The sequence below is a fragment of the Barbus barbus genome (assembly GCF_936440315.1).
Source record: "Barbus barbus genome assembly, chromosome: 24".
In the NCBI taxonomy this organism is placed as follows: domain Eukaryota; kingdom Metazoa; phylum Chordata; class Actinopteri; order Cypriniformes; family Cyprinidae; genus Barbus; species Barbus barbus.
This window is the reverse complement of record NC_136752.1, coordinates 18061717-18088373: the sequence shown is the minus strand read 5'-3', so window position 1 is coordinate 18088373 and position 26657 is coordinate 18061717. Positions and strand designations below refer to the sequence as shown.

At 37.4% G+C, this 26657-nt stretch overlaps 1 protein-coding gene across 2 annotated transcripts; it reads left to right on the top strand.

The window, feature by feature from the left end:
- The first annotated feature begins 453 nt into the window (after positions 1 to 453).
- Positions 454 to 25379, top strand: LOC306843731 (sushi domain-containing protein 6-like). 2 transcript variants are annotated; one of them, XM_079375375.1, is made up of 7 exons: positions 454 to 700; positions 4791 to 4945; positions 20468 to 20659; positions 20859 to 21053; positions 21586 to 21724; positions 22706 to 23124; positions 24428 to 25379. In XM_079375375.1, the coding sequence occupies exons 2-7, from the start codon at positions 4834 to 4836 to the stop codon at positions 24451 to 24453; spliced, it is 1083 nt and encodes a 360-aa protein (XP_079231501.1). In that variant the 5' UTR covers positions 454 to 700; positions 4791 to 4833; the 3' UTR covers positions 24454 to 25379. The 2 variants fall into 2 exon arrangements, with proteins under 2 accessions (XP_079231501.1, XP_079231500.1); XM_079375374.1 differs by having other exon boundaries at positions 22703 to 23124.
- Positions 25380 to 26657: the final 1278 nt, after the last annotated feature.

Here is a 26657-nt window from a genome sequence, read left to right as displayed (position 1 = left end):
TTTTATTTACAAAAACACTTGTGGCTTTTTTAGTCAGTCTCCAATATTGTCAATGTACTTTCTGGTTTCATTCAGCAAGATATAAGACGATTTTCTTTGTACAAAAAATTTATTAATTAAAATATTTTATAAATCAAGTAAAATCGTCCTTATGATTTACGATGCCAAAATTACATTTCCCTTCAACAGTAAATGTGCACTCACTGAATACTCATGAAAAGTATTTAAAAAATCGACAGTCGGCAAAGACCAAATTTCCGTGTAAATGACTATGCAAAATGATGAATTAGCAATTCGTTTATATTACAATATGCTAGTTTAAACAATACCCGGCCATATCTGTGTTGGCTCGCATCCCTCTCTTCCAAGTTAAAGCTGATTTCTCATGAACTAGCAGACCGCGTAAGCCACGCCCCTTTCGCTTACAGTTCGCCTGGTCGTCATGGAGACGGTGTGAGAGCGAGGCCGCTGGTGGAGCTCGCAGCTCTTTCCTACAGTAGGGAGGTACTTCGCTCTGGCCCCGCTTGCTGCGCTCACCCTTCTTCGTAGACGGATGATCAGGTCGAAAAGGGCCGTCAGAATCCCCGAATACATTCGATCCCAACATAAACCGCGTTTACAGTAACCCTGGGATTTCCATCCATTCGCCGCAGCTCCATGGTGACCCGATACTGATTTTTAAAGAGGAGGGCATTCACTGGTAAGATCTCTTTTTTGTGTTGTGAAGGTTAACGTTAGTTAGCTGAGCTAACACGGTTAGCCAAACGGAGTCTTTAGTATCTGAATCACTGGTTATCGCAAAAGCTAACAAATATCGATAGCCAAACTATTCAGTCTGTGTACTCAAATATAGAAATAGTAGTTCGGTGAGTTATTGGTTGTTAAAGGACTTTAATATTCAAAGCCATATAACGTTAGCTCGCTTGTGAATCCTAATCCAATCAAAAGCACTGTTATAAAGAAAGGTCTTTTTAATCAATGATGATGACAATTATTTGTTGTATAAATTAATCAGGTCGTCCTTACGTCATTATCCGGAAAGGTTCATGTGGAAATGTGATTTTTAATTAGCGTGTCATAACGCGATTACAAAAGTCGCCAGTCCGGCGATGCGGACAAAGCCTGTTGTTAGCTTCCTATTCGCCATAGGCTGCCATTTTACTTTACTAGACTGGTAAATATATGGTATATGTATATTATCAAACAGCTGCTTTTGTTTTAGATGCATGGACAAGTATAATTGGTGTCATAGTGTTACAGTATTATTTCGGTCAGCAATGGACCTCAAATATCGTCGTTGTGGTATTTTGTACTTGCGTTAACCGGTTTCATACGTGTACATTTCCAGAGAGTTTCGGTCAACATATACTTGTAATACACATCCCGTTTTATTTATTCGTTTGGCAAAACCGACATGTCGGGTCGAAACATACACGCGCAAACACAAAGCACTGTGCCGTGAACACCGTGTTTAAGTAGCGCGAGGACTTTAAAAAAACTTGTGATCGAAAAGTTAGAAACGGTCTCAAAGTGTATTACTTTAGAAAACCTAACCGCGATTATTAGTGATGCATATTTATTTTAGTTTGTTTTCATAAGTCAATAGTGTTGCGTTCACAGTAGTTTCAGGAGACACTCTTCTCTTTGTTGTGCTCGCTCTGCTCTCGGAACAGTTGCACGTGTCGGCGCGTGTGACTTTAAATCTGGACATATTGGGGCTTATTTCTGTTTTACATAGAATAACTACATTATCATGTCCCTCAGCACACTTCACTTCCAAATACCTGGCCTCTTTTTTTAAATAAATATGTGCTGCTCATGTTTGCAGTGAGGCGATAATGTCATTTCTTGTCGTGAAAACAAGATTAGTGTCATCTGTCTACCAGTAATTGCTTTATAATTCGCATTGCATTGGTTGTTGCCTTGTTTTTGTACTACTTGTAACCCAAGACCCCATATTCACGGTCTTTTTCCAAATAGCATATCTTTACTGGTGTTTGCGTGACTTGACTTGTTGAAACTTGATCAGGAGGTTGTTTCAATGTGATATCATTGTTAGCAACTTGATATCAACTTCCCTTCACAAACTCTTGTAGGTTCCCTATAGATGGTCACTTCTTCCTCATTGCCTTTTCTGTGCAAAGGTGTAGATAAAGGAACTGTGTGGGCCATAATATGCTTAACAAAAGGCTCTTTCTTTGCTGTCATACAGCCTGGACACTTTTTACCAGAGTGAACCTTGCCATTTCCAGCTATGTATTTCTTTCTTTCTGCCTTTTTCTCTTCCATCTCTTACTAAACTCCAGACAGCTGGAAGGGCTCTGCATTTGCATATTTCTTGCTCAAACCCTTTTACGTTGAAGGCAGCTCTGGTATGATAAAGCAGGAACTGAGGTGCCACGTTTCTTTTGGCATCTGGCCTGTTTTGTTATTTTAAGTAGTGTGATAAGATGATGGCTTTTTAATGTGGTCAAAAAATATTTTTTTTACCACAAAGTGGTAAAGAACTGCTTTCAAGTACAAACCAGATCTCTTAAAGGGATAGTTCACTCAAAAATGCCAACAAGTACTCACCCTCATGCTATTCAAAACCAACAGGATGTTTGCAAATGCATATGAAGTTATTTCTGTTTCTCCATTGAAAGTCCATTCCACCTAAACTTTGATGCACTTGAGGAGTTTCGAAGTCATAATCGGACTGGTTGAATTATACAGGATTTCCAGGAGAAATGTGTCTCGCGTTCATTAACGTTCCGTCTGGAAACAAAGATGCCGTGATGCCAAACCGTGTCATGGAAGAAGAAAGCCATTGTGTGTACAACTGTGACAACGAGTGCTTATCAGGATCAACTAAATGCTGGATTCTCATAAGTATGTGAAATATTCATGGCATAGAATCTTTCAAATATGTCCAAGAGTTTTACACACCGGTCTGTTATTGTGGGGACATTTCCACGCCCCTAAACATGATGCGGCACAAAACAAAACGTGATTGGTTGCTTTACCTGTCAGTCATATGGCCTCTTGGGCAGGCCTTGGCCATTCCCAGACCTTCTGCCATTAGTCTGAAGGTCTGGCTATTACGCAAGACTAAATATTAACTAAAGGCTTACTGTTTTTGGAACAACTTAAGGGTGAGTAAATGGTGGTAAATATTTGGGGTGAACTAGATCTTTACATCCACAATCGAGTTGTTTGGTGCACTTTATAAAGGCTTGGTTCTTAAACAGCATGTGATATTGTCATTTATGTCTGTTTGAAAATATTTTCAAGCAAGTGTTGTTGGATATTTGTGCGCCATGTCAGTCGATGCGCTTACTCGGGATGCCTTCTGTACAACACCTTAGTCACTTTGACTGAATCCAGACTGAATTGTCGTTTTCCCACTCTGGGATCATGTTGGCACCGAGCAGTTTGTTGCAGAATGTTCTTCGCCAGTCTGTTTGGTACATGAGGCAGCAGTCGAGCTCTTCTCTGCCAGTGGGATGTGCGTCACACTCCTTGTGCTCCTTGGGCACCCTAGTGCTTCTCTCCAGTGAGGAGGGGAAAGGTGTGGCGGCAGTGGCAGATTGGCTTCATGTGGGAGCAGTAGCTGCACCCTCAGCATCCTGTTTGTTTCTGGGACTCATGCACCCCGTGTTCTTGAGCTTAATCTGCCCTCAGCACACACATACGTATCTTGTTTTGGAGGAATGCTGACAAATGGTTTCTGCTTGCTTAGCAGCACCGTTGCACCTGCTCTCATTTGTGTAATGGTTGTGCACTTGTTTTTTTTCCCTAAGTACAAAGTAATGTGATTCTAACTCACTCTCCACTGTCGTATTTGCTAATAGGCTTCATACGTAATGTAAACAACACCACCATACACCACATGGATACCCTGCAGCATCTGTTCTGTGTTTGTTGATTTTCAGTATAACATGTAGGATGTATTGTGAAATTAGCAATTCAATTACTCAAGGTTTCTCAGTTCTCACATTGTCCATGAGTTAGTTTCGAGAACAATGATGTTTTGAAACATACTATTTTTTCCATTGGTCTTGAACTGAAAACATTGCTTATGTTCTGTTTATTAAAGCTATATGTTCTGTTTATTAAAGCAATACAATATTAAAACAATATTTTGCTGGACTGTAATGCGTCTACTCTTTTGAGAAACTTTTATTCTGTTGATACTTTAGAAAAGGGTTTTAACCAAGTAAATCCAAATTTAGTCTTTAATCTAGGTTTTTAGAAAATAATTGTCTTAAACATCTTTCTTTAGTTTTATTTTTGAATAACTAAACCTGGCTCTCGCCATGAACATAGCTTGGAATTAAAAAGGAACTGAGAGTTCTACACTTTTGGAAGCTAAAAAAGCTTCCAAAAGTGATTTTATTTTAGCCAAATGTGAGTAAAAACAGGCTTTGATCATTGATAAAGTGAGATATGTGTGAAAGTCACTTTTGAAGAGTGGCTTAGAAAAAAATGCAGGCAATAAGTTAATAAAGGTTTAATGACTAGACCTAAATCTTGTTTTAATTGGGATTTAAAATATATTTTTATTTTTAAATATGCAACAATATTTATGGTCATAATATAGCCCACTTTTGCCGTGTGTGACAGAAAGATTTTGATTCTTGGTTTAAGACTTGTTATATGAAATCCTCTTGACTTTCAGTGAAAATGTGTAAGCACAAATTCCATGTGAGCATGGTAAAGGACTCATAAATGATGTTGTAGCTACCATTTCAGTTTTGTTTTAATACACTAACTACGGAGTAGTTATAAGTGTGTGTTTCTGTCGCTAGGTTCAGCCGGAGAGGATTCTTGCTGCACAAGCAGGGCTGAAAGATGTGCAATGGAATGGTAGCGTGTGAGACAAGAGCCTCGCTCGCTCACAGGGTGGCCGCCACATCCCTGCTGCTCCTCCTCCTCGGCATGCTCCCCACAGGCCAAGCTTCAGGTGAGATTATTCACAAAAACCTCCTCCATATTCCTCCTACACATCAACCTTCCACTGCCATTCACTTTGACACTGATATTTAAGATGCTGACAACTGCCTCATTGATTTCGTAGGAAGTAAAATGTCCTCAGATTATGAAATATGTGAAGTTACTTGCAGGAATGGAGGTGAATGAAGCATTGTTTTTTTCAATTAATTATGTTGAATTCGGTATCTGCATAATTCTGAGTCACAGATTGTCTGTTGGCATCTATGATTCTTGATGTCAAAGACAAAGGTTTTTGTTCTTTTGTATGTGTCACTCTCTTTGCTCTGATAACAGAAATAAACATGGACTTAAGCTTCCGGATGGAATAAAATGAGCATAATTTCTTTGTTTTCAGTCGAGCATCTGGGAGGTGTTGGTGGGGGATGGGCTTTCTCTCACTCTCACTCTCTCTCTTTCTCACTCTCTCTCGTCACTGAGGGTGTGTGTATGTCTGTTGCCCCTTTCTGTGCGAGTCTCATCCAGTGTCTCCCTCACTAACATAGCTCTATATATTGCTTTGCATGGCAGATTTAGCTTGAGAACAAAAACAGATATCCATGTTGACAGGCAGTTGAAGTGTTGTTTAAAAGATCAAGGTGTGTATGTGTGACCTTAGTCACTTGGGCACTTGTGTGTTTGTTTTTATAAAGCGTTATTCTTTAGCCCTATTCAGATTTTTTTTTTTTTAATCTGAGAAGGACAGGTGAATATGTGGTTCAGCATTTTGTGTTTGTAGACCTTTCAGCCAACTTCCTGGGTAAAATAACAGTTGGTGCTTGAAGTACTGTTAGCATCCCATCCAACGTAAATGGCAAATGAAGTCAATAAGTAGAGTCAAATCACAGATGGTTCAGAACAGCCACTGTAGTCTTATTTATATGCATAATGGTATAAATATGCCAAATTTATAAGTAGTGTTGTTGCCACAGTACTGGAATTTCTAGCTTTGATACAATACCTTCAAATATATTGATATTCAGTACATGAATTTTCCATTCCACGTAGGAAAATTGTGTGTAAAATTGGAACAGTTTTCAAGTTAAGAAAATACGTTAGGGACTTTTGCACCATGTAGTTTGAGGAACTAGCCAGTACCAGATACTAGAGAACCACTTTCCCCCTTGGGCCGTTTTCTGGTTGCATTGGCATTGGCTCTGGCAGTAGGAACTCTGAAGACAGATCAATTAAACACTGGATTTTTAAAAGTATGTGAACTATGTAAAGGTCGCGGCATAGGCTCTTTAAAATATGTCCAGACACCGGTCTGTTAATGTGGAGACATTTCCACACCCCTAAACTTGCCGCAGCACAAAACGAAACATGATTGCTTGCTTCAAACATTAGTCTGAAGGTCTGGCTATATTAAACTAATTTAGTTCCCCCAAATAGAGTTCCTAGAACTAAAATAGTTCCTGCAGTACGAACAAAAAGCTGGTACTTTTGCCTAGAGTTCCGGTGAAAGCCCCTTATGACTATGGTCAAATGGCCAAAAGTAAATTATGAAATGAAATGGGGGAAGGGGATGCTCTCAATCCCATCCAAACTGTTACTTATAAAAAAACAGCTTTGATTTCATATATAATTTTAACTCCAACGTCATTTGGAAAACTAATCCTGTCTGAACAGCACTTAACTCTCCGTTCCCAAAACCACACAGCATCTGCACTATTTCCCCTTAACAACACGCGAACGCAGCTCAACAGGCAAATGAGTGTCTCTTGCCTTATGTAATGAGTGAGTCACTGAGAGCATTGCACTTGGAGAATAAATGATAGAGATTGAGGGATGGTGGGATTGGGCTGGACCATTGATCCCAAGCGGCCACATTCTCATATTGATCCAGCACCACAAAGTCAAGCAAGGGACAAAAGTGTTCCAAGTGATCCCAAGTAATGTGTGTGTGTGTGTATGCATGGATGTATGGCTGCTCACACGTGTTTGGCATGAATCTAGTACACCGGCTGAATGCTACATGTTTAGTCCTCCCACAGACTGAGCAGCGGACAGAAGGGATGATTTTTCAAGGTCATCCGATGAAAGTCTGTCGATGATACTGCGCCATATTTTGGCTGTTTTTTCTGTGCGCCCACCCAAGCATCCTTTTACTTTCTGTCCAGTGAAGCAGAGATTGCACATTTCATCTTTGATATAAATTTATGCATTATTCATGGTATATTTTGAGGATAGTTTTGCATTTCTTTATGATTTCAGTTGTAAAAATTGCATTAGGAAATATTAACATTATATAACTAACATTATAAAATATAACAGACAATTATAAAAGTCTCATGACTTTTAGAATTAGTTGAATTAGTCATACAATCTTATTTGTAAGTTTTTTTATGATTTGGTCATGCCCCGCTGAGTGCTAGTTTTCATACTAATACTACTGATAAGTCAGATTATACTCTTTAGTGGGCATAAATGCATGAAATCGACCCATTACTTGAAGTTCTATGATCTGTATTGGTCTGGACTGTTGTAGAACTTGTTGAAGAAATCATATGAGGCTTGAGTGTTAAAAGAGGAACCTGAATCAGATGTGTGGACCGTGATGATGATGACATAGATCTATTGATAAATTTGTTGGTGCTTTACATGAGCTAATGACACAAAACAAAGAATCCTACATAATCATCATGGCCATGACAATGTAAATACCCCACTTTCGTTAATGGGTTTTGCTATTCCAATAAAGACCATTTCCAAACATCAGTGCATCTGAATGGGAGCGCATCCTTACAGCAATGTTCCAACAACTAGCAGAAGCTGTTATTTGTAGATTAATTGCTATAATTTGTGGCATTTGGTGTGCACATCATGTTGGCCATGTATCTTGTTTGGCAGGTCATCAATGTTAATGTCAAGACAGGACCTGCAATTTGCGAATTGAAACTTTACAGTGAACTGCTTGAAACATTCACTGCACTTATTACAAGGCTAGGCACCTTGATAGTGATTGTGTAACATTTCAGCATCCACAAAGCTTGGAGATACAAGGAGGGCCAGATCTTATCTTACTTATAAAATTATGTTGTTTGGAACAATTCTTTTTAAAAATCTTTGCTATTGCATTGCTTCATTCACATGTATAGTTAACAAAAACAAACAAGAGGAAGTAGCACAGGAAGGCAAAAAAAAAAAAAACCTTGCTGTGCTCAGAGGCTGATCTTAGGGTTTCTGGAGCTTGACTCAGCCCACACTATTTCAGTGTGTGAGAATGAAAAGCAGCTCCCTGAAGGCACACAGCTGAAGTCGCTCTGTTTTTAGCACTAAGCGGATTGTGAACTAGAGGAATTTCCCATGTTACACACTTTTTACTCTGATTTGTCACTGTACCACTTCCATATGTTGTCTAGTGTTAATTCTCACCTCAGCAAAGACTGGATTCAAACCATTATGACATTGGATGAGGTGCTAGCATAGTGAGATACTAAAGACAAATGTGCAGTTTGAATAACCAAAAAGCAGAAATACTTTGAATTTTCCAACACAAATTGTTTAATGGTGATTAATTATTTTCCAGGTGCATGCTAAAACCATTAAATGTATCACTTGGCTTGTTTAAAGGTTTGGGGTCAGTAAAATATTTAAAAAAAATTGAAAGTCTCTTGAGGTCACCAAGGCTGCATTTATTAAATCCAAAATACAATAAAAATAGAGTTATTATCATTGTTGAAAACAGTTGTTTTCATGGATTCTTTGATAAAGAACATTTATTTGAAATGTAAATCTTTTACATTATAAATAGTGGTCGACCGATATATCGCCAAGGTTGATATATCAGCTGATATTTGTTATTTTTCAAATATCGGCATTAGCGGATACGTTTTTCTGTTTGGCCGATGTGTTCAAAGCGGGACTTTTATTTTGATGGCGCAGCGCCTGAGCACACTGTGCTCACATTCTCCCTCTTGTTTGCCGTCGTTGTACAATTCTGTCTAATATGGATAGACGTCTGTCTAATAATCAGATAGAACTGTTAAACAAATTAAATAAAATGTAAACAAAAAAGTGTTATAACGATTGCTTTTAGTATATTGTAACAGAAAGGGAAATATTATAATACTTTCTCGTTTGCCGTCAGCATTCAGCAAATAGGCCTACACATTTATATCATTTAAACAAATCTTTGAATTACTTTATAAACATTTAATTTCACAAACCTTGCAGACTTAGTCTCTCTCCAGCTGTGAGATCTTATAAAGTGTGCATTTGTATGCTGCATGATGGTGTATTCTCTGCATGATGGTCAGTCTGTGCGAATTGAAAGCAGACTGGAGGAGAGCTCAGCTTCTCTGGAGACACGCGATTGACAAACTTTAAACTGATTTCAAACTATGCTGCACTTTATGCATTTGCCCACTGTTATATTTGTCATTTTCACTGTGTGCTGTATGTAAAATGAGTGCTATCGTGGCTTACAGTGTTTAATCCTTTTTAATTATATTAAATATGTATTTATTTGTGAAAATTCTTTGTCATCTAAAGTATAAGTTTATTTTACTCATTTATTTTTTAATCCATTTTCAAATTATTGAAAATTTCTTAAATATAAATTAAAATTATATCGGCTATATATCGGTCATCGGCCACCCTGCTTTCCAAGATATCGGCATCGGCTGTCAAAAAACCCATATCATTCGACCACTAATTATAAATGCATTGCTGTTACTTTTTATCTATTAAATCCATCCTTGTTAAATAAAACGAATAATTTCTTTCAAAAGAAAAAATAAACTTTGCTGACCTCAAAATTGTAAACGCTACAGTAGATAGAAGTATTCTTTTGCTTCAGCAATTGGTTTGTGTGGGTTTGAGAGATGTATGCAAATTAGCCCTTGTACTTAATTTTACCTGATGGTGAATTTCCCAGTAAAAGTGATGTTTTATTTGAGGCACATTATATGACTAAAATGAGAATTGTGAATTGAACTTACAAACTGAACTGATAAACTTGACTTTCCCCAAGTTTTGGTTTGTTACGTTGTAATGCAACTTTAAACAAGTTACAGCGCTGACCCGATTCTTCTTTGCAAAATCCATGTGAAACAGATGTGTACATGTCTGGTTTCCTTCTCTAACGAAGACTGTGCGTTATGTTTTTCCCCTCAAGGTTTCATATAGTAGTTCTTCAAGCTCTTTAACTTAGTTTTCTGCTGTAATATGTTGTCCAGTGTCTGTCTGGGTTAAAACCCAGAATGGGAAATGACCTGCTGAGGCCCTACAGACTGCCAGACATCTATACATTGCATCAATGGCTGCAACCTCTATTGTGTATCTTTGCTTGAAGAATACATTAGGCTTGATTTCTAATCTTGTAAACAAAATAGCATAATTGCTAATGTGCCTTCTAGGCCTTGCTAATGCTAATAGCACAAGTTTAGCAAATGTTGTTCTGTCCCTAAATATTATATCAAATGTTTTATAGGATGTTGGTGTGGATGTCAAAGCATGTGTCGCTTGTGTGATTTTAAATTCAGAAGGCTGTTTGCAAAGCCATTCTTATGGCCGACATATAGTCTGTGTACACTAGTGTGGACTAGTTAAGTCTACTTGCATCACTCTGAAAAGAACTAACTAGAGCTGTTGGTGCCATTTGTGACATGTTTGATGATACAGCTAGCTTAGCTTTCAGCTATGAAAGATTATATTACACTTACCTAAGTTTCTCTCCACACCCTTGTCAAACAAGTTTAAAGGTTAATGTCTTATCACTAGAATAAACGATAATGGTTTATCACTAGAAAGAGACTATATTATGAAATTGTAAATCTAAAATTAAAATTTACTCTCTTTTTATCTTAGCTTAGTGACTAGCAGTCAATATTTCTGATATTCATTTCCCATCATCAGGGAAATCACGCAGTTTGGCCCACGGAGGCTTATAAAAACCCATTCTCATCTTGTCGCCTTTAATGACGAACCTCTAGCGTCAAACTGACTGTTTTGGTGATTCAATTGATACAGAACCCACATCTTGCCTTGTATAGCTTGCATAGAGTTACTGATTCACATCAAGTCATTATGAGGAAGTATGAGGAAATATGTGACTAACAGACAGACTGTTCCTCATGTGAGGATTAGCCTACATTCTTTCTTGATAGACGTGTAAATCGAGTTGCATAAATGCGGAATATACATTTTGTTGCTTAATTTACTTTATTTTAAACCTGTATGTCTACATCTGTAGAAAAACTGAGCAGTTTTGAAGATTGTACTAGGGCTTTTTCCATGTGCTTACAAAGAACAAAGCTTTCAAGCTTCAAAAAGGTTACAAAAGCAGCAGCAAAAAAGTGTTTTATGAAAGTGGATTATGCTGGAAGCCTTGCACATTTAAGTTACAAATGGCCCCACCTGTTCATACATTAAAAATAAGGTGAATATCCAATAAAAGTCTGATAACCCTAGATATGAAACGGACCCAAATTAAGTTGTTTTTCAGTGAAAAACTGGTCGTCTGGTGTCTGATTCATGAGCAAATCATTCTGTTTTGTTGGCTCTCTTTAGGGAATTGGGTTGATCTGGTTCAAAAGACTGCTCTGAATGATTAGTTTGTGAATCAGACATTGCAACATGAGGTGAATTTTCTGTTCAGAACTTTTTGATTACATTTGTGTAAATCATTTTAAGGAAGCTTCAATGAGATTGCTGCGACTAGCATTTTGCATGTTGAAGAACCGATTCCTTGGTGGTTTGGCTCGTGATGTGACCATATGCTGCCACTGGCGTGAGATTAAAAAAAGTGAAACTATTTACATAGATCCGTCTGAGAAAACAACACTCCACCCTTTTTCCTTAGCATTGCCAAAAAAAAACCTCTCAGACTTGCTTCAAAACAACTCACTGCACCATCTGTCTGTGTGGACCGTGTTTGATAGCCATTCACCATTGGCCCTAAGTCGCCTAGTCACGTTTAAACATGCTCTTTTCGCACTCATGTTCCTAGTAGCCATTAGCCAGCACAATGGATGCCAGCACCTCTGAGTACAGCTGCTGGCCAAGGATCCAGGCGGCTGACTGGAAGCAGCTTTTGCTCCGACTGCTTGTGTGCACCACAGAGGCTCCAGTCTGTCATTAGCTGTGGGCCGAGTGCATTCCTGGAGTGGGTGAGCCAAGACGCAGCAGATCCCGAACACAAGAGCACTGTGTCTAGAGCCATCCGCTGATAGCAGACACAGCAGGGGCACCGGGTGCCCCCTCTTGCTTTCTATCTCTTCCTTGTTTCCCTTTTTGTACACAGAAGAGGAGTTACTTGTGCCTCACAGCTGTCCGAATAGAATCAGAAGGGTGCAAACACCCATCTGCCAGTTTTCACTGTGACAAAGGCTAGAAGAACAATAGTCTTCCTCTGTGTCTTCTGTCAGATTGAGTCTCTCGGTTTTCCCTCCCAGTCTATTTGGTTCAGGAGGACGAGCTACTTAAATTAGTCAGCTGCCGACCTCGGGCTGTAAAAGGGCGAAATAAAGAACACATGGAGCTTCAGTTAATGCTTTTGTTCTGTCTCTCAGAAGACAGGCTTTATTTGAGGCCCTGCTGCTGTCCGTGTCTTAACGCCTCTCAGGGTATGACGGGTGCTCCCAAACAAAAAGATACTAAATATATTAGGGATGAATTGCTTTAGAAATAGGGATGCACCGATACCACTTTTTCCAGTACTCGCCCGATACTGATACTTAAAGTTTTGGTACTTGCCGATACCGAGTACCGATACCGATACTTTTATTGTATTTGTACATTTTTTAAATATTGGGTAAAGAAAACAAATGAGTATGTAAAATGTTAGTTGATTAACTTCATTTATCAAATAGATACTGTCAAACCAAAATTTATTCAGACACCTTCAACATTTCTCACATTTTATTCGCTATAGTTTAGAAAATGCTAATAAAATATTACAAGAACTCCAAGTTAAACTGTGTCAGAACAAATTTAGCTTGATAATACCTTTCTATCAATCAATCAAAATTATTCAGACAGCTGTTGGTATGACAATATTTACACAACTATCAATACTTTGTCGGCCCACCCTTAGCCTTAATGGCAGCCTGTAGTCTCCTGGGCATGCTGTCAACCAGGTTCATGAAAGCCTGAATTAATTTTTTTTTCCATTATTTGGTCTGAATATTTTTTGGTCTCACTTTTGCATCAATTTTACTGGTAGTCCACTGTATGAAGAATTTTTTGGGTATAATTTGTCACAGTTTACTTTACTTTATTTACTTTACTTAAATTAACTATAGTGTCCTGCACCCACTAATAAAAAAAAATAAAAAAATATAACTGGTCTCTGAATAATTTTTGGTTTGACTGTATATCCTTTGGTTATTTTTCACACTTAATTATGCCAATTAAAATGTAATTTACAATTTTTTGTTACTTTCACTGTTAATTTTTTATTTATTTATTTGCTCTATGGTACATCATCTTAAATAGCATTAGAGCTGCTCCATTGCAGCGGCTCAGTGCTGTAACCACGCTTTTTGCTGTAATTATGCAGGGAACCAGTCGTTATAAATCAATCATTTTCAGATATAGAATTTTTTTTTTTCATCTGAAACATGCTGCGATTTAGATTTCAAAGCCATATAATTGCAGAAACATGCATGAAGCAAGGAAAACACGCACAGCGCGCGCACTTATGTGTACCGGAGCAGATGACAGGGACAAGTACAGAACAGCCTAGCGCATTTCACACAGGCTGATAGTTTCACTTGTTTTTCACTCGTGTTCAATGCTTAAGGTTAAAAATAAATGATGTTTAAAGTGAATGAATGCCCCTATATGTTGTCATATATTTACGATTTAGTTTTAATTCAAATGATGCGTGCTGAGCGAACATCAATAAGGATCACACCACAGAAGTGCGCGCGTGCTCTCTCTATCTCTCTCTCCCTACTGTTAAGTAACTTGTGCATTGTTTTACTTACTCGTTTTTGACATTTCCGACCGAAGTACAAACTTTCCAGTGATATCTGTGAGAAAGGGATATTCACTCGACAAGCTTGCGCCGTGTTTTGCTTATCAGCTTGCTCACATCAGCTATACAGGCATTAATACAGAATGTTTAACATTATATTCATTGCATGTACATTTTTAGACAACCTTAATCTCTAATAACTACATTCTGCTGTCTGTTTTTCTGTTGTTGGTGTTTCTTTGTCTGAATATGGCACTGATCACATGCATGGTATCGGCGTTTAGTATCGGGGCATTTTAACGAATACGAGTACATGAGCTCAGTATCGACCCGATACCAGTATCGGTATCGGTGCATCCCTATTTAGAAATTGTGGGTGATATTTATAGCTGTGATTTATTTACTTTTTTTTCTTATTTACTTTATTACATTAAATTTTTTAATGGCCATTAATCAATATATTTTAGCAAGATATATCGGTACAGTATTGGTTATGGCTTGATATTAGACATTTTAAATTTTATTTGTAATTGGTTTTTTTTGATATTGGATATTTAATTGTTCTTGCAAATTTACTTAATTTTTACATTTAGATTTCTTTTGCAGTCTTCTTAAGCCTATTTTGAAGTTAATCTTTAAAAATACCAATAATTTAATAACACGGTTAAATGTAATCTTTAATAAATCTCAAAATTAATACACTTCTATACTACACTATGTGATGCCTAAATACATCACATTGTTACATTGAAATTACAATGTAACAATGTTTTTTGTTTGTAATTTATTTTGCAAAATGATATCACAGTTTAATATCAGCCATTTATTGAAAATTTATAGGCTTTTTTAAAATTTGGCTATATTTCATTGCATCTGTAATTATAAATTATATATAATTATAAATTTGTATCGATTTGTTGGCTGCTTGTTCTCTCTCTTCCCTTGATTTCCAGTCTATGTTAATGTGTCTCTATAAATAAAAAATAAAAATAAAAAGCAAAAAGGAAATGTTTTACAATGCTGAAAGGGTGGTCCTGAGAAATGGTTATCAATATTTTAGTTGATGTTTGTGTTTTGAGTCGATAATCATTAATGGTTTGGTGTATTCATTTGGAATGGATCAGTCTTTTATCTAGGGAGAGTTTCTTGGATGATGTCTTGTCAGGGCTCGTTCTGCTCTAGCAGCCAAGTTCATCTGTTTTTTTTCTGTGTTATGAGACATGTGCGTGTGGAAACTCATTCCTCTCCTCTGTCCCTGCAGGAATGACACCCCTTTCGCTGAAACTCACTTTCCTAACACCGTTTCCTGCTCGGGCCGTGAGAGTCTGTGGGTGCGCTTTATCTCTTGCAGTCAGCTTTTCCCATCACAGATATGCAACGCCCCTGCTGTGTTTCCCTTTAACCCTTTGAGTCCACTTCAGAACATGTGTGGTGGATACAGTAAACGCACATAAATACACTCATACATATCGACTCAACCCTCCCTCCCGCCGGCAGCAGGACTCATGCCGTCCAAACCATGTTATATACACAGAAACATGAGACCCGGGCATCTCGCAGTCTACTCTCTCTCATGCAGGGTTTTCTTACAAGAAGGAAACCGCATACTGTTATTAGCCCTTTGAGAACCATTCAAGACATGTTATGTCACGGTTGAGTCTCATATCTCAGCATCTGTGGTGTGCTTGTTTCGTCAACAACGTCAAACTTGCAGTGCAATAAACACATTGGCCGACACCACTGGATATCTCAGGAGGTTTGCGAAGCAGGCTTTGGTGGTAACTGTATTAAGAATTCAATGAGCAAACATCTATTATGAATGAATCACTGCGTGAGGTTAGAGCAGGCCATTATGACTGTAGAAATGGGTCGGCTGGTATAGATTCTTTGCTTTTTGTTTGTTTTTTACTGTTTAAAAGTTCAGGGTCAGTGAGGTTTTTTTTTGGTAAATTAAAACTTTTATTCAGAAATTATGCATTCAGTTTATCAAAAGCGACATTTATAAGCAACTGTTTTCAACATGGATAATAATAAGAAATGTTTCTTGAGCTCCAAATCAGCTTATTAGAATGATTTCTACCGACTGAATGGCTGCTGGAAATTCAGCTTTGCCATTACAGGAATAAATTACATTAAATAAATATTAAAATAGGAAGCAGTTATTGTAAATGGTAATAATATATTACAATATTACTGTTTTTGTTGTTGTTTTAATCAAGTAAATCCTGCCTTGGTAAGCATAAGACATTTCATTCAGAGACATTAAAAAACTACTATTTTGTTTTGCTGTGTACATATGGTAGAAGCCTTGCGCAGGGTTTTAATACATTTTAATTTTAGCTTGTATTTCTATTGATTTATTTAACTTTTGTATTTTCAATTTAGTTTTTGTTTATATATTTATATATATGTTAGTTAGTTTGTTGTCATGGAAATGTATTTTAGCTTAGTTTTATTTTATATTCTTATTTCACTTAACAAAAAAAAGAACTGAAAGTATTTCAGTACATAAACATGTCAGTACATGTTTATATACTGACACCAGACTTATTAATTTTCAAATGAGATTCATTTTTTTCAATTTGAACTACTTAAGTCACTTGAGGATGAGAAATAGACTTTACCTATAAAATTAATCATACTGCAATTTAAGATTTTGGTCATACTGGCCATTCCTAATTTAGATTTATATCCGTGAGAGATGTGCCCACATGTACCCTCCTCCATTTCTACGAATTCCATAAATGGGAAAGAGGAATAAATCCCCCTTCTGCCATTTTCTGACAGCTTGCTTACAATCTCAGGGATTTGAATTAGAAGAGATAAAGTAAAAACAATAGAGATGGAAAAACACATCATCCCATGTAATAAGGAGATCTCCAGCAAAAACATATTTACAAGGGAGGATTTTTTTTGAGACCGTAGGGACTAATCCATGGCTGGGCCGCTGGGTTTTGGTCTCAATGAGCAGCTGCGCACTGCAGTGGTCAGTAATGTGATCCGCTTTAGACCACAGCCATTTGTAATGAAGGATAATTAGAATTTCATTCCGCTGTAAATCCCTTTTTTTCATTCAGGGTGCTGCATTTGTGGACAGTTGGAGTGTGAAGGCCATTCAAGACCATGTGTTTGACATTTAGTTTCATTGTTGCGATCTCTCTCCAAAGTTCTCATTATTTAAACGAGTCGTATTTCATTCAGATTATTGGTGTTAAGTAGAGTAGGTCAGGGATCCAGTTGAGGGCACATTAGGAAATTGTTTGTGGTAAATCTGATCTACTATTCGAGGTAGACAAAATTAACCTAGTTTCTTAGGAATCTTCTGCCAGTCAAAGAGGTTAATTGGAATTTCAGTCAGAACCTTGGTACATACTTGTGGACATTGTTTTCTGACACACAACCCGTCCCATGTGGTACTCCTAAGATGGGTATGTATTGTCAAGTGTACAAGCAGTTACACATGACAGGGCTCCAGACAAAAAAATCGAGTAAGGAGCCATTGGCTCCTATAAAAGAAAAACTTAGGCGCCAAATTATTTTTTTAGGTGCCACAGAATAAAAGTGGTTTATTTTATTATTATCATTTTATTTTCCCCCCCTATTTTAACATTTCAATCATTTTGTTATGTGTTTATGTCTTATCTTTTCTAGGCTTTATCAGCATTTTAATCCATCTTGTAGATGATCAGGTCGACCGGGGGATTAAGGTTCACTTAAAGTGTGAATTAAATGTCTTTTACAACTTGAAATATACAGTCACAAAGAATTGTTCGTTACACAGAATCTGTACCAATATCATGGACCATAAGCATCACTTGGCAACTGAGTGCAGTGCATCCTATAAATGTTGTCACGTCTTTCACACATTCAGTCTGTTTTTCTTCATTACTAAAATGCAATTTTATAGGAGGAGTTGAATCATGTACAACAGAATAAGTAAAAATATTAATATGCAACAGCGCATAAATATAGCAAAACGCTCCTCTTTATAGTTATTTTTCTAGCTGACTGATGAGTTTATGGACACTGAGTGGTTATTCTGAGGTAAATGTATTACAATGCAATGTTTACAAGCTTTATACATTTCCTCAGTTTGAAACAATGAGCTTTTACATAAAACAGTTGTAGCCTACTATAGGCTTTCTTATTGCCTACCTTTTGATCATGTTCATTTCATACTATAGTAGTAAATCGAAATATATAATGGGTTCACTTGCTGCTTTAACTGAGGTGCTAAAGAGATCGCGCCTGAGCATTAAGTGCGATACTCTCCGCTCGCGCGACCCGGACGCATACACGGACCGTGTGGACGCGGGGTACTGGTGTTTATATTACCGAAAGTGTGCGCTTGTGGTCCGCATTAAAGAGCACCCAAACCGCATCATTTGAATTTCGTAGCATTTTAAAGCTGCTACTTTGTTTATTAAAAAGTAAGACAGCACAAAGCTTTTTGCGATTACTGGATGGCAAGTGCGCTTCAAATAACAGGAAGTCCATGCATTAACAGAACACAGCATATAGACTAAGATCTCGATAAGAAGATCGACCGGACAAGTGTAAATGCATCTGGTTGAAACCACATATGGTAATTTTACTCCTCCCATAATATTAAAATAATAGACGTGTGAGAGCGTTTTAGGCTATATGGCATGTTATAGTCAGATATGACAGCGCAATGCAACAAGCATCACCGCGGATGAGTAGAGGAGTATTTCTTCAGCAAGCCACGCGCAAACTGAATGAACCTGAAAGTAAGACGCAGACGCTCAACACACAATCTTCTTCATTAAAAGTAGCGAGACTAGCCTATCTTTCCAGTGCTGATGCTGCGCGCTCTCTTGATATTGAAATTATCTGATAATTAATAAAATTATCCATTGCTTTCATTGACGTGAACTCCGTTATATTTGCATATGAAGCGGGAATTGAAGAACGGATTTATATCCGTTTTGCGAAGACACATTTATGTGGCCAAGTGTAAATGGGGAAACGTTTTAACAAATCATATAGATATCCGATCAGAGAAAATGCATGAAGTGTCGCAGTTTGGAGCCCTGCATGATGTGAAGGCCCAGTCCAACTTGTCATGCCAGGTCTGAGCAGCCGTTATTAACAAATGTTCTTCTGCAATTCTGCGATTCTTTCATTTTCCTGATTGATCCTACCTTTCAGTGACGCACGGACTAACAATGAAATGACAACAAGGAAAAATATAGTCTCATGATCAAGTTTCATTTAAACCTAAGGCAAAACAAAGTAGGAGAGGTTTGCAATTTTTTGTCATCTTTTTTGTCATCTCATGACTTATCCACTCAAAATCAGAAATTTCCGTTTTAAAAAGTGCATTAAAATACAGGACATAGACGCCAACTAACAAAAACAAAGAAAAAATCAACTGCTTACAGATGTTTGATATAATAGATTGTGAAGCTCTGCATCTGTGGTTCATATCCTGACTGTTTGTCTGGTGTCAAAACAGAAGAGATAGAGCTGTGAGTCCATAATCGGCTGATCGCAGTTTAAGAGCATGTTAAAAGCTCAGTTTGGAGAATACAGTGATCGAGGGGGCCTGTTTGTTTGAGTTGTTTTCTTTCTCTCTGTTGGATAAATGTAATGAGGTGAAACATGTTTACGTGTTTCACATGATCTATTGTGTGAATGAAGCTCTGGCTCGGGCTCAGGAAATGTGTTTTTTTGCATGCGAGAAAGGAGGAGAAAATGAGAGGGGAAAGAGACACCACTGGCTTTATGCCATTAAACCTGAGGGCAGAAATGTACCCCCAGTTTCACAGACAAGGCTTAAGCCTAGTCCTAGACTAAAATGTAAGTCTGAGCTGTTTCAACTGAAAGAAACTTGCACTGACTGATCTTAAAATATATCAGTGCCTTTGTTTTGTCTCAAGATGCACACCAGTAATGTTTTTTTCTAAGCACATTTATAAAAATTGCTTAAATGTCCTAATTGAACTATGATCTAATCCTGGCTTAGTCTAATCCCTGTGTGTGAAACCGGGTCGTAGTGTTGAGGAGGAATATAATACCAGACAGCAATATGAGAATAAGACCTGCTTCTGTCGCCTTTTTCTCTTTGACACATAATGAATTTTAGAGTTAGTGTAAATACACTTTAGGGCATTTTAACACTGAAAACTCTGTTGTCAGTCTGTGATGTTAGTTCCCAAGTCATCGAAAGTGATTTCACTCATGTTCACGTTGTTGTGCGAATATGCTGCGCTAACTAACAGAGAGCTGATTGGTTTAAAAATGACTTGTGTGTGCTGTGCTTTATGCATTGCTATGTCTGTCATTGACAGTTGACAGTAGTTTTTTTGTGACATTTTTGCTGAAATTTAGCTAATCTGAGCACACTTGAACACTGTCATCCATGTACTTTTCGGTTGAAATCATGAGGATTTCAGGTTGGATTTGTTGTCCTACATTTACAGCCAGTATGCTGCTTTTATAATTATTAAATAACTGTCGTTTTCAGAGGTGTATTGAAGGACAGTAACAGGCCCCAAGGGAAATTTTAACTGTTTTTAATGCTACCGTCTGCTCTTTCTGCTCCTGTAGGTTGTCCCAGACCCTCAGTTGTGCCTCATGGCCGTGGGAACCTGACGGAAACAAATCGTGGCTCCTTCTCTGTTGGCACGCTGCTACAGTACAGCTGTGATCCAGGATACACACTGGATGGCTACAGCATCATCACTTGCACCGTCTCAGGCCACTGGTCCTCTGATCCGCCTCGCTGTGTCAAAAATGACGGTATGTTCAATTTAACCCTCTTCTACGTCCTCTTCCTGTTTTCTCATCAGTTGTATTCTGTTCTAAGAAAGCTAATGCTCTTCACATCATGCCAAAAGATTAAGTTTTTAAGTAGAAAAAAACAGTTGTTCGTCAAACTTCACTGTGAAAGCTCTGGTTCCTTTTACTCGCACTGACTCGAAAGTTTATGTCCCAACAGTTTGTCAACCACCAAGTGAGCCGGAGAACGGAGGATATAACTGCCACCCCTCGCCGTGCCACAGACTGACCCAGGGTACCGTGATTGAGTACTTCTGTGATGAGGGTTACATTTTGAAAGGAGGATACCAATTCCGAAGCTGTGACAACGGAGAGTGGAAGTCGCCCATGCAGATCAGCTGTCACCCTGTGCAAGGCATGTCACGCAGCAGCTTGATCCACAGTCTCGGCCTTTTGCATATTTTGCCGTCTTGTCACATATGGATAGTTTTCCTTCTTATTGACAGACTTTAAGAACAGAGAATCATTGTACACATGGTAAATTACTGTAACGTAGGTATCTACAAACTGCTCAAGTGAGTTCAGTACAGCGTCAGATGACGTAGTTCCCAGAAAGCAGCATTTTAAGCATCAACCATCGTGTGTTTTTTTGTTGTTTATTTGTTTTTGTTAGGCAATCATATTTCAGTGGGAAAAAAAACTAAACCAGGCCCAAGGGTGTTTGGTGTTTTTGTTTTTTTTAGCTCTTTAGCCAGCTGGTTTCCCAGCATGAACTGCATCAAAAAGGCTAGGTTTAAACAGTTTGGCCAGGCTGGTAGTCCAGCTAACCACCTTAGGCTGGTTTAAGTTGGCTTTTTCAACTATACCTAGTTTTACATCTCTACAAACCTTTTTTCTTCTTTGGCTTTACACACGGCAGTGAATCAAACAAAGTGTTTCTCTTCCAGGGGAGGAGCAGCAGTCCCCGCTGCCCATGTCGGCTCTGTCTATTGTGGCTTCCACTGCCAGCTCTGTGGCCCTCATCCTGCTGCTGGTGGTGCTGTTTGTTTTGCTTCAGCCCAAACTCAAGTCCTTCCACCATAGCCGGTGAGGCCCTGTCTCATTCTTACTGAGCATATCTTCTTTAAAGACATTTGCTTTATTCTCACAAAGAGGGAGTTTACATAGTTCTTAAAGGAACAGCAGCAAAAAAGGCCTATTTAATTCCAAAGATAAGTGAGAGGATGGAAATGGTGATGAATACCTAAACTGTGACTACTTTGTTGTTATAAGAAGGCTTCAGGAGAAAATAAACAATAATAGTGGCCCACAAATATTTAAGGGAAATTTAGAAATGTAATGTCTGATGTTTGTCATGGTTTTATACATTTGTTTTTGAAGTCTCGTATCTTCACCTACACTGCAATTATTTGATCAAAATGCAGTAACAGTAATATTGTGAAATACTGTGATTTGTTGCTCATGTAACATTTCTTACTATTATCAGTGTTGAAAATAGTTGTGGTGATTAATATTTTTTGGAAACCATGATACATTTTCTCAGGATTGTTTGAGCCTTTATTTGTAATAGAAATCTTTTGTAATATTTAAAAATGGCAGTTCAATTTTGATCAGTTGAAAGTGCTAATTTCTTAAAAACCTTTGAATAGTAATGTATATATGAAATATTACTATGTTCTACTAAAAGTTGGCAACCAGAAAGTGTCCAAAAACTTATTTTTTGACTATTTTAAACAATATATTTTTCCTCATTTTATACATTGCACTTGAAAATGGCACTCAGTTTGGTATTTTATTGTACAGTGCAAAGACTTGACATAAGGGTCTAAATACTTCTGGGACCACTGCATGCAAATCCTTTGTACTGTACTAATGTTAGTAGTGTGCAGATTTAAAGTCGATCGTAATTCCAACTGTTTGACATGGACAAATATGGCATCTCCCCTACAGCGCTGTTGTTCCAGTAATTTGCCATTGCGTAATCAGCTCATTGTGATGTAAGCCACAGGTCAGGATTTGATAGCCGTATTTTTATTCCCATATCTCTCCTTCTCTGTATCAAAGCAGCCGGGAGCAGGGTGTGTCAGGACAACCTACCTCCATCATGGTGGAGGGCGTTCAGGTCTCACTGCCCTCCTACGAAGAGGCAGTGTATGGCGCAGGTGGCAGTTCTGTGCCCCCTCCTGAATCCCGGGTACAGATCGTACTTTCGGAGGGCCCTCAGGCCGAGGGTTTGAACGAACCTCTTGAACATGCTCAGGCGAGTTACAGTTTTCCCTCCACCTCGACTGCTGCGTCCTCGTGTCACGCAGAGACTGTATTGGTTCACCAGATGCCCTCTTCCTCCTCTCCATCCTCCTCATCCTCTCCCTCCTGGGCTGCTGAGCAGCCTGGTGCCGCTGCACCTCTCCACCGCAGGCAGAGCAGCGAGAGCAGCGATCAGCACAGCTTGCTTTCAGTCACCTCTGCCGAAGACTATGGTGATGGTGAGTTCACTCGCAAATCTAGAGGTGTTGTGTGGTTTAATGACATAAAACATTAAGTGTCCATGATAAATTAATCTAAAACAAAAATTATAATAATAATATTGAAACATGTGGCAAATGCATATCTAAGAGTTATATTTAATTAATTACATATATTTCTGTTTAAATTTTAATATTTTGATTTTTACACTTTTTTTTTAAACAAATATTTTACAGATATTAAAAATGTATATTATTATTAAAGCATTGTTTTGGGGCTGTCACACCACATGATATTTTACAATCATAGCTAACGTGACCGTGTCATAAAATGGAAATAAAGAAAAAACTTATGCAAAACTTTTTTTTTTTCATTAATATTTTTTTAAACGAGCTCAAGTGTCTTAAGTTTAAACACAATATAACTGCAAAATACATGTTATTAATTACAATTAGATGATAATTAATCATTATTAATAAAATATATATTTAAATTAGTGCTGTCAAACGATTAATCGCATCCAAAATAAAAGTTTGTTTATATATGTGTGTGTGCTGTGTATATTATGTATATATAAATACAAATACATGCATGTATATATTTAAGAAACATATGTTAAATTTATATTAAATATATTTATATATAATATATAAATATAACAATATAAATGTATATGCATGTAAATATTTCCAAAATACATGCTGTATGTGAGTGTATCTATATATACATAACAAATATACACAGTACACACAAATATATTATGTAAACAAAAACTTTTATTTTGGATGCGATTAATCGTTTGACAGCACTAATTTAAATATATATTAATTTAATGTTTATCTCATTCTCTATACATTAAAAAAATAAATGTACGCTTCATAATATTTATAAATGAGTAATTAATTATATTTGATTAAAAAGCACAGTATATGAATTGTCAGTTGATTTAATATTATCACAACATTATTTTTTTTAGTCACATCACATGATGTTTTACCTCTAATATAATGTTTCCTGGCTGTATAAAATATTATTTTATATTTTAAGAGGCTTCTCTATGACATATACTTATACTTATTTAATGAAGCTTTTTTTACGAGGACAGTTATATCACTTGTGCTTCCCCATTCAAATCAAAATTTAAATTACATTTGTATTGAAAAACACACTCATTATAGCAGATGTGTATTCAAGTCATTGTATTTGTGAAAACACATTTTTTATTAAAAATAGCCACATTCCATTTTTTCACTTTTTTTGTATTATATGTATTAAAATACTAATTTCTGTGCCCAACATCATACTTTGTGTCTTTTTTTCCAGATATTCCATTGCTTAAGGAAGCCTGAGCCTGTGTGCAGTCTCCCCTCTCTCTTTGTCATCGCTGGCCAGGACTGTAACCCCTAAAGCTTCTCACCAAACACGTACCCCACAGCCACCCGTCAGAATAGAGCAGTAAATAAAATCTGACAGCTGTCCTTCTGCCAACAAATCGCCCGCTCCTGGGGTCTACAAGCTGCGTGGCCCCCGAGGAGTCTGGCAGCTCTCTTCACAGGAAGAACCTTCGACCGGATGACCCCTCAAAGGGATGCGCAAATGCTCGAGTTTAACACGTTGCACCTTTTCTCGCAGGTGCGCTAATAATCAGTTGCACTCACAGGCTTACCTCGTCACGGCGAGGATTCACTAATTACAAACGAATGCATTCAGATTACGTTGTGGACCTCTGCTCCGTCAATGACTGTGACCTATAGTTCAGAAAGGATTTGCTAAGCCAGGCCCTTTTCTCTTTGATGCTGCATGTTCTGTGCAATTTCTTTTTTCTGTTTCGTTCTACGCGCGTACACACAGGAGCACGGCACAATCGAAGCATGATGCATAGCACCATCTCCACCATCTCCTTGTGCAAGACGCAGGGTTGAACTGATTTACATAGTACTGTATTCAAATACATGCTTGCCTTTTTATTTGTCAAGAACCTGTGCCTGTGCTGTGCTATGCGTATGTGTGTGTTTCTGATGCCTGTGTGACTGTGGCAGTTGTGATTCAAAGAGGGCTGAAGTATCATCTAGGCTTCTTTTCCCCAAAATAGGAAACATTTTCAATACCTCCATTTTCTAAGTGAGATGTTATTTAACTAGAATGGATGTTCCTTGTCTGTTTGTCCAAACTGAGGGAGAGATACTTTGTGCCGTGAGATTACTGCTCTCATTCAGAGAAATAATTCAATGTTATTTCTTCCTTTAAAAGCAAGTATATCTCTCTCATGTTTGTGTTGCACGCACAAGTAAAAAAAATATTGTTTTAATTTTTTTTTATCATTTGTATGTTCTTTCTCCAAGAGGACATTTTTGGGTGTTGACTAAGTTCATTACTGGGCTATACCTTAAGAGCTTTGACGCGGACTTATTATATTTGAGCAAGATTAATTCACTTTTAATTAATGAAAATTAAACACATATATTGAATTTGAATGTGTTGCAAAGTCAGCTGTGGTGTGGATAAAATTTTAAAGATGACTATCAAGGATAGGAGCTTTCTTTATTAACTTTTCTTAATAAATAACTTCAGCCATGTGCTATTAAAATGGTATTTGTAAAGAGAGTGACTCAAATATCCTGCGAGATCTTAAATAGGTTGTGCATTGTACTGACTCCTTTTTTTTCAATTAAATATTTAATTATAGATAAATATGTATAAAAGCTCCAGAAAATGGCCTTGTTCTTCACTCCATATGTTATTTTGGCAATTGGACATTTAAAAAAACCAATGAATCTTTTGTTTGAGTTTGCATTTTATGTACTTGCCCATTGCCACCTTATGTGTATATCCCCTGTGGTTGACTCAGAATTCTGATGTTTGTCATCATGCATTAAATATATATATATTTTTATGTGTCTGACTTTAGAGAGAGAGGGCAGTTTGTCTATCTGCACATCCTCAGTTTTGTGTTCCTGGCTTGTTTTTGTAAATTTGATTTACTTTTTTTTTAATGCAAACTGAAGGCAAAATATTACTGCTGCCTTAACTTGTACATTTCATACATTTCTCACTTTGTAATCATGTGTTTCTTCCATTTCACTGGCTTTATGGTAATTTGTCTTCGGTTTCCTTATGGCCTTACTTTTTCTTTTCTATGCATTAAACATTGTCTTGTTTTTCAGACATAGGGTTTTACTCCTTTGGAGGATGTGACAAGATTGTCCACCCGTATGTTTTTTTTTTTCAGTGAACGTGAAATATGAACTTTTGAGTTGTTGTCTTGTTTATCAGTTTCGTTCAAAGGATGTTTTCAAGTTTTAAAAGAAAGGACGCAAGTAAAAAAGGATATCTAGGATGTATGTGAAACACTGTTGTACGGTGTTTTTCTGCAAATGTAATTTAAGTTGACTCATACACCCAGCTCCCCATTACACTTTTGGTTTTCCTCTGTACATTGCTGTGGGTGTGAAGATGGTATTTTAATATTTGTATAAAGTTTAATTTAATTCTACAGTGTGTATATAACTATTTCTAATTAAAGCTTTCATTTGAAGTGCGCAAATGGTGTATT

Bases quoted from the DNA above. Each gene is read 5' to 3' on its own strand.
- LOC306843731 (XM_079375374.1), top strand. From the start codon at position 4,834: ATGTGCAATGGAATGGTAGCGTGTGAGACAAGAGCCTCGCTCGCTCAC. The intron at 4,946-20,467 runs GTGAGATTATTC...CTGCTCCTGTAG, and splicing joins CCCCACAGGCCAAGCTTCAG to GTTGTCCCAGACCCTCAGTT. The intron at 20,660-20,858 runs GTATGTTCAATT...ATGTCCCAACAG, and splicing joins TCGCTGTGTCAAAAATGACG to TTTGTCAACCACCAAGTGAG.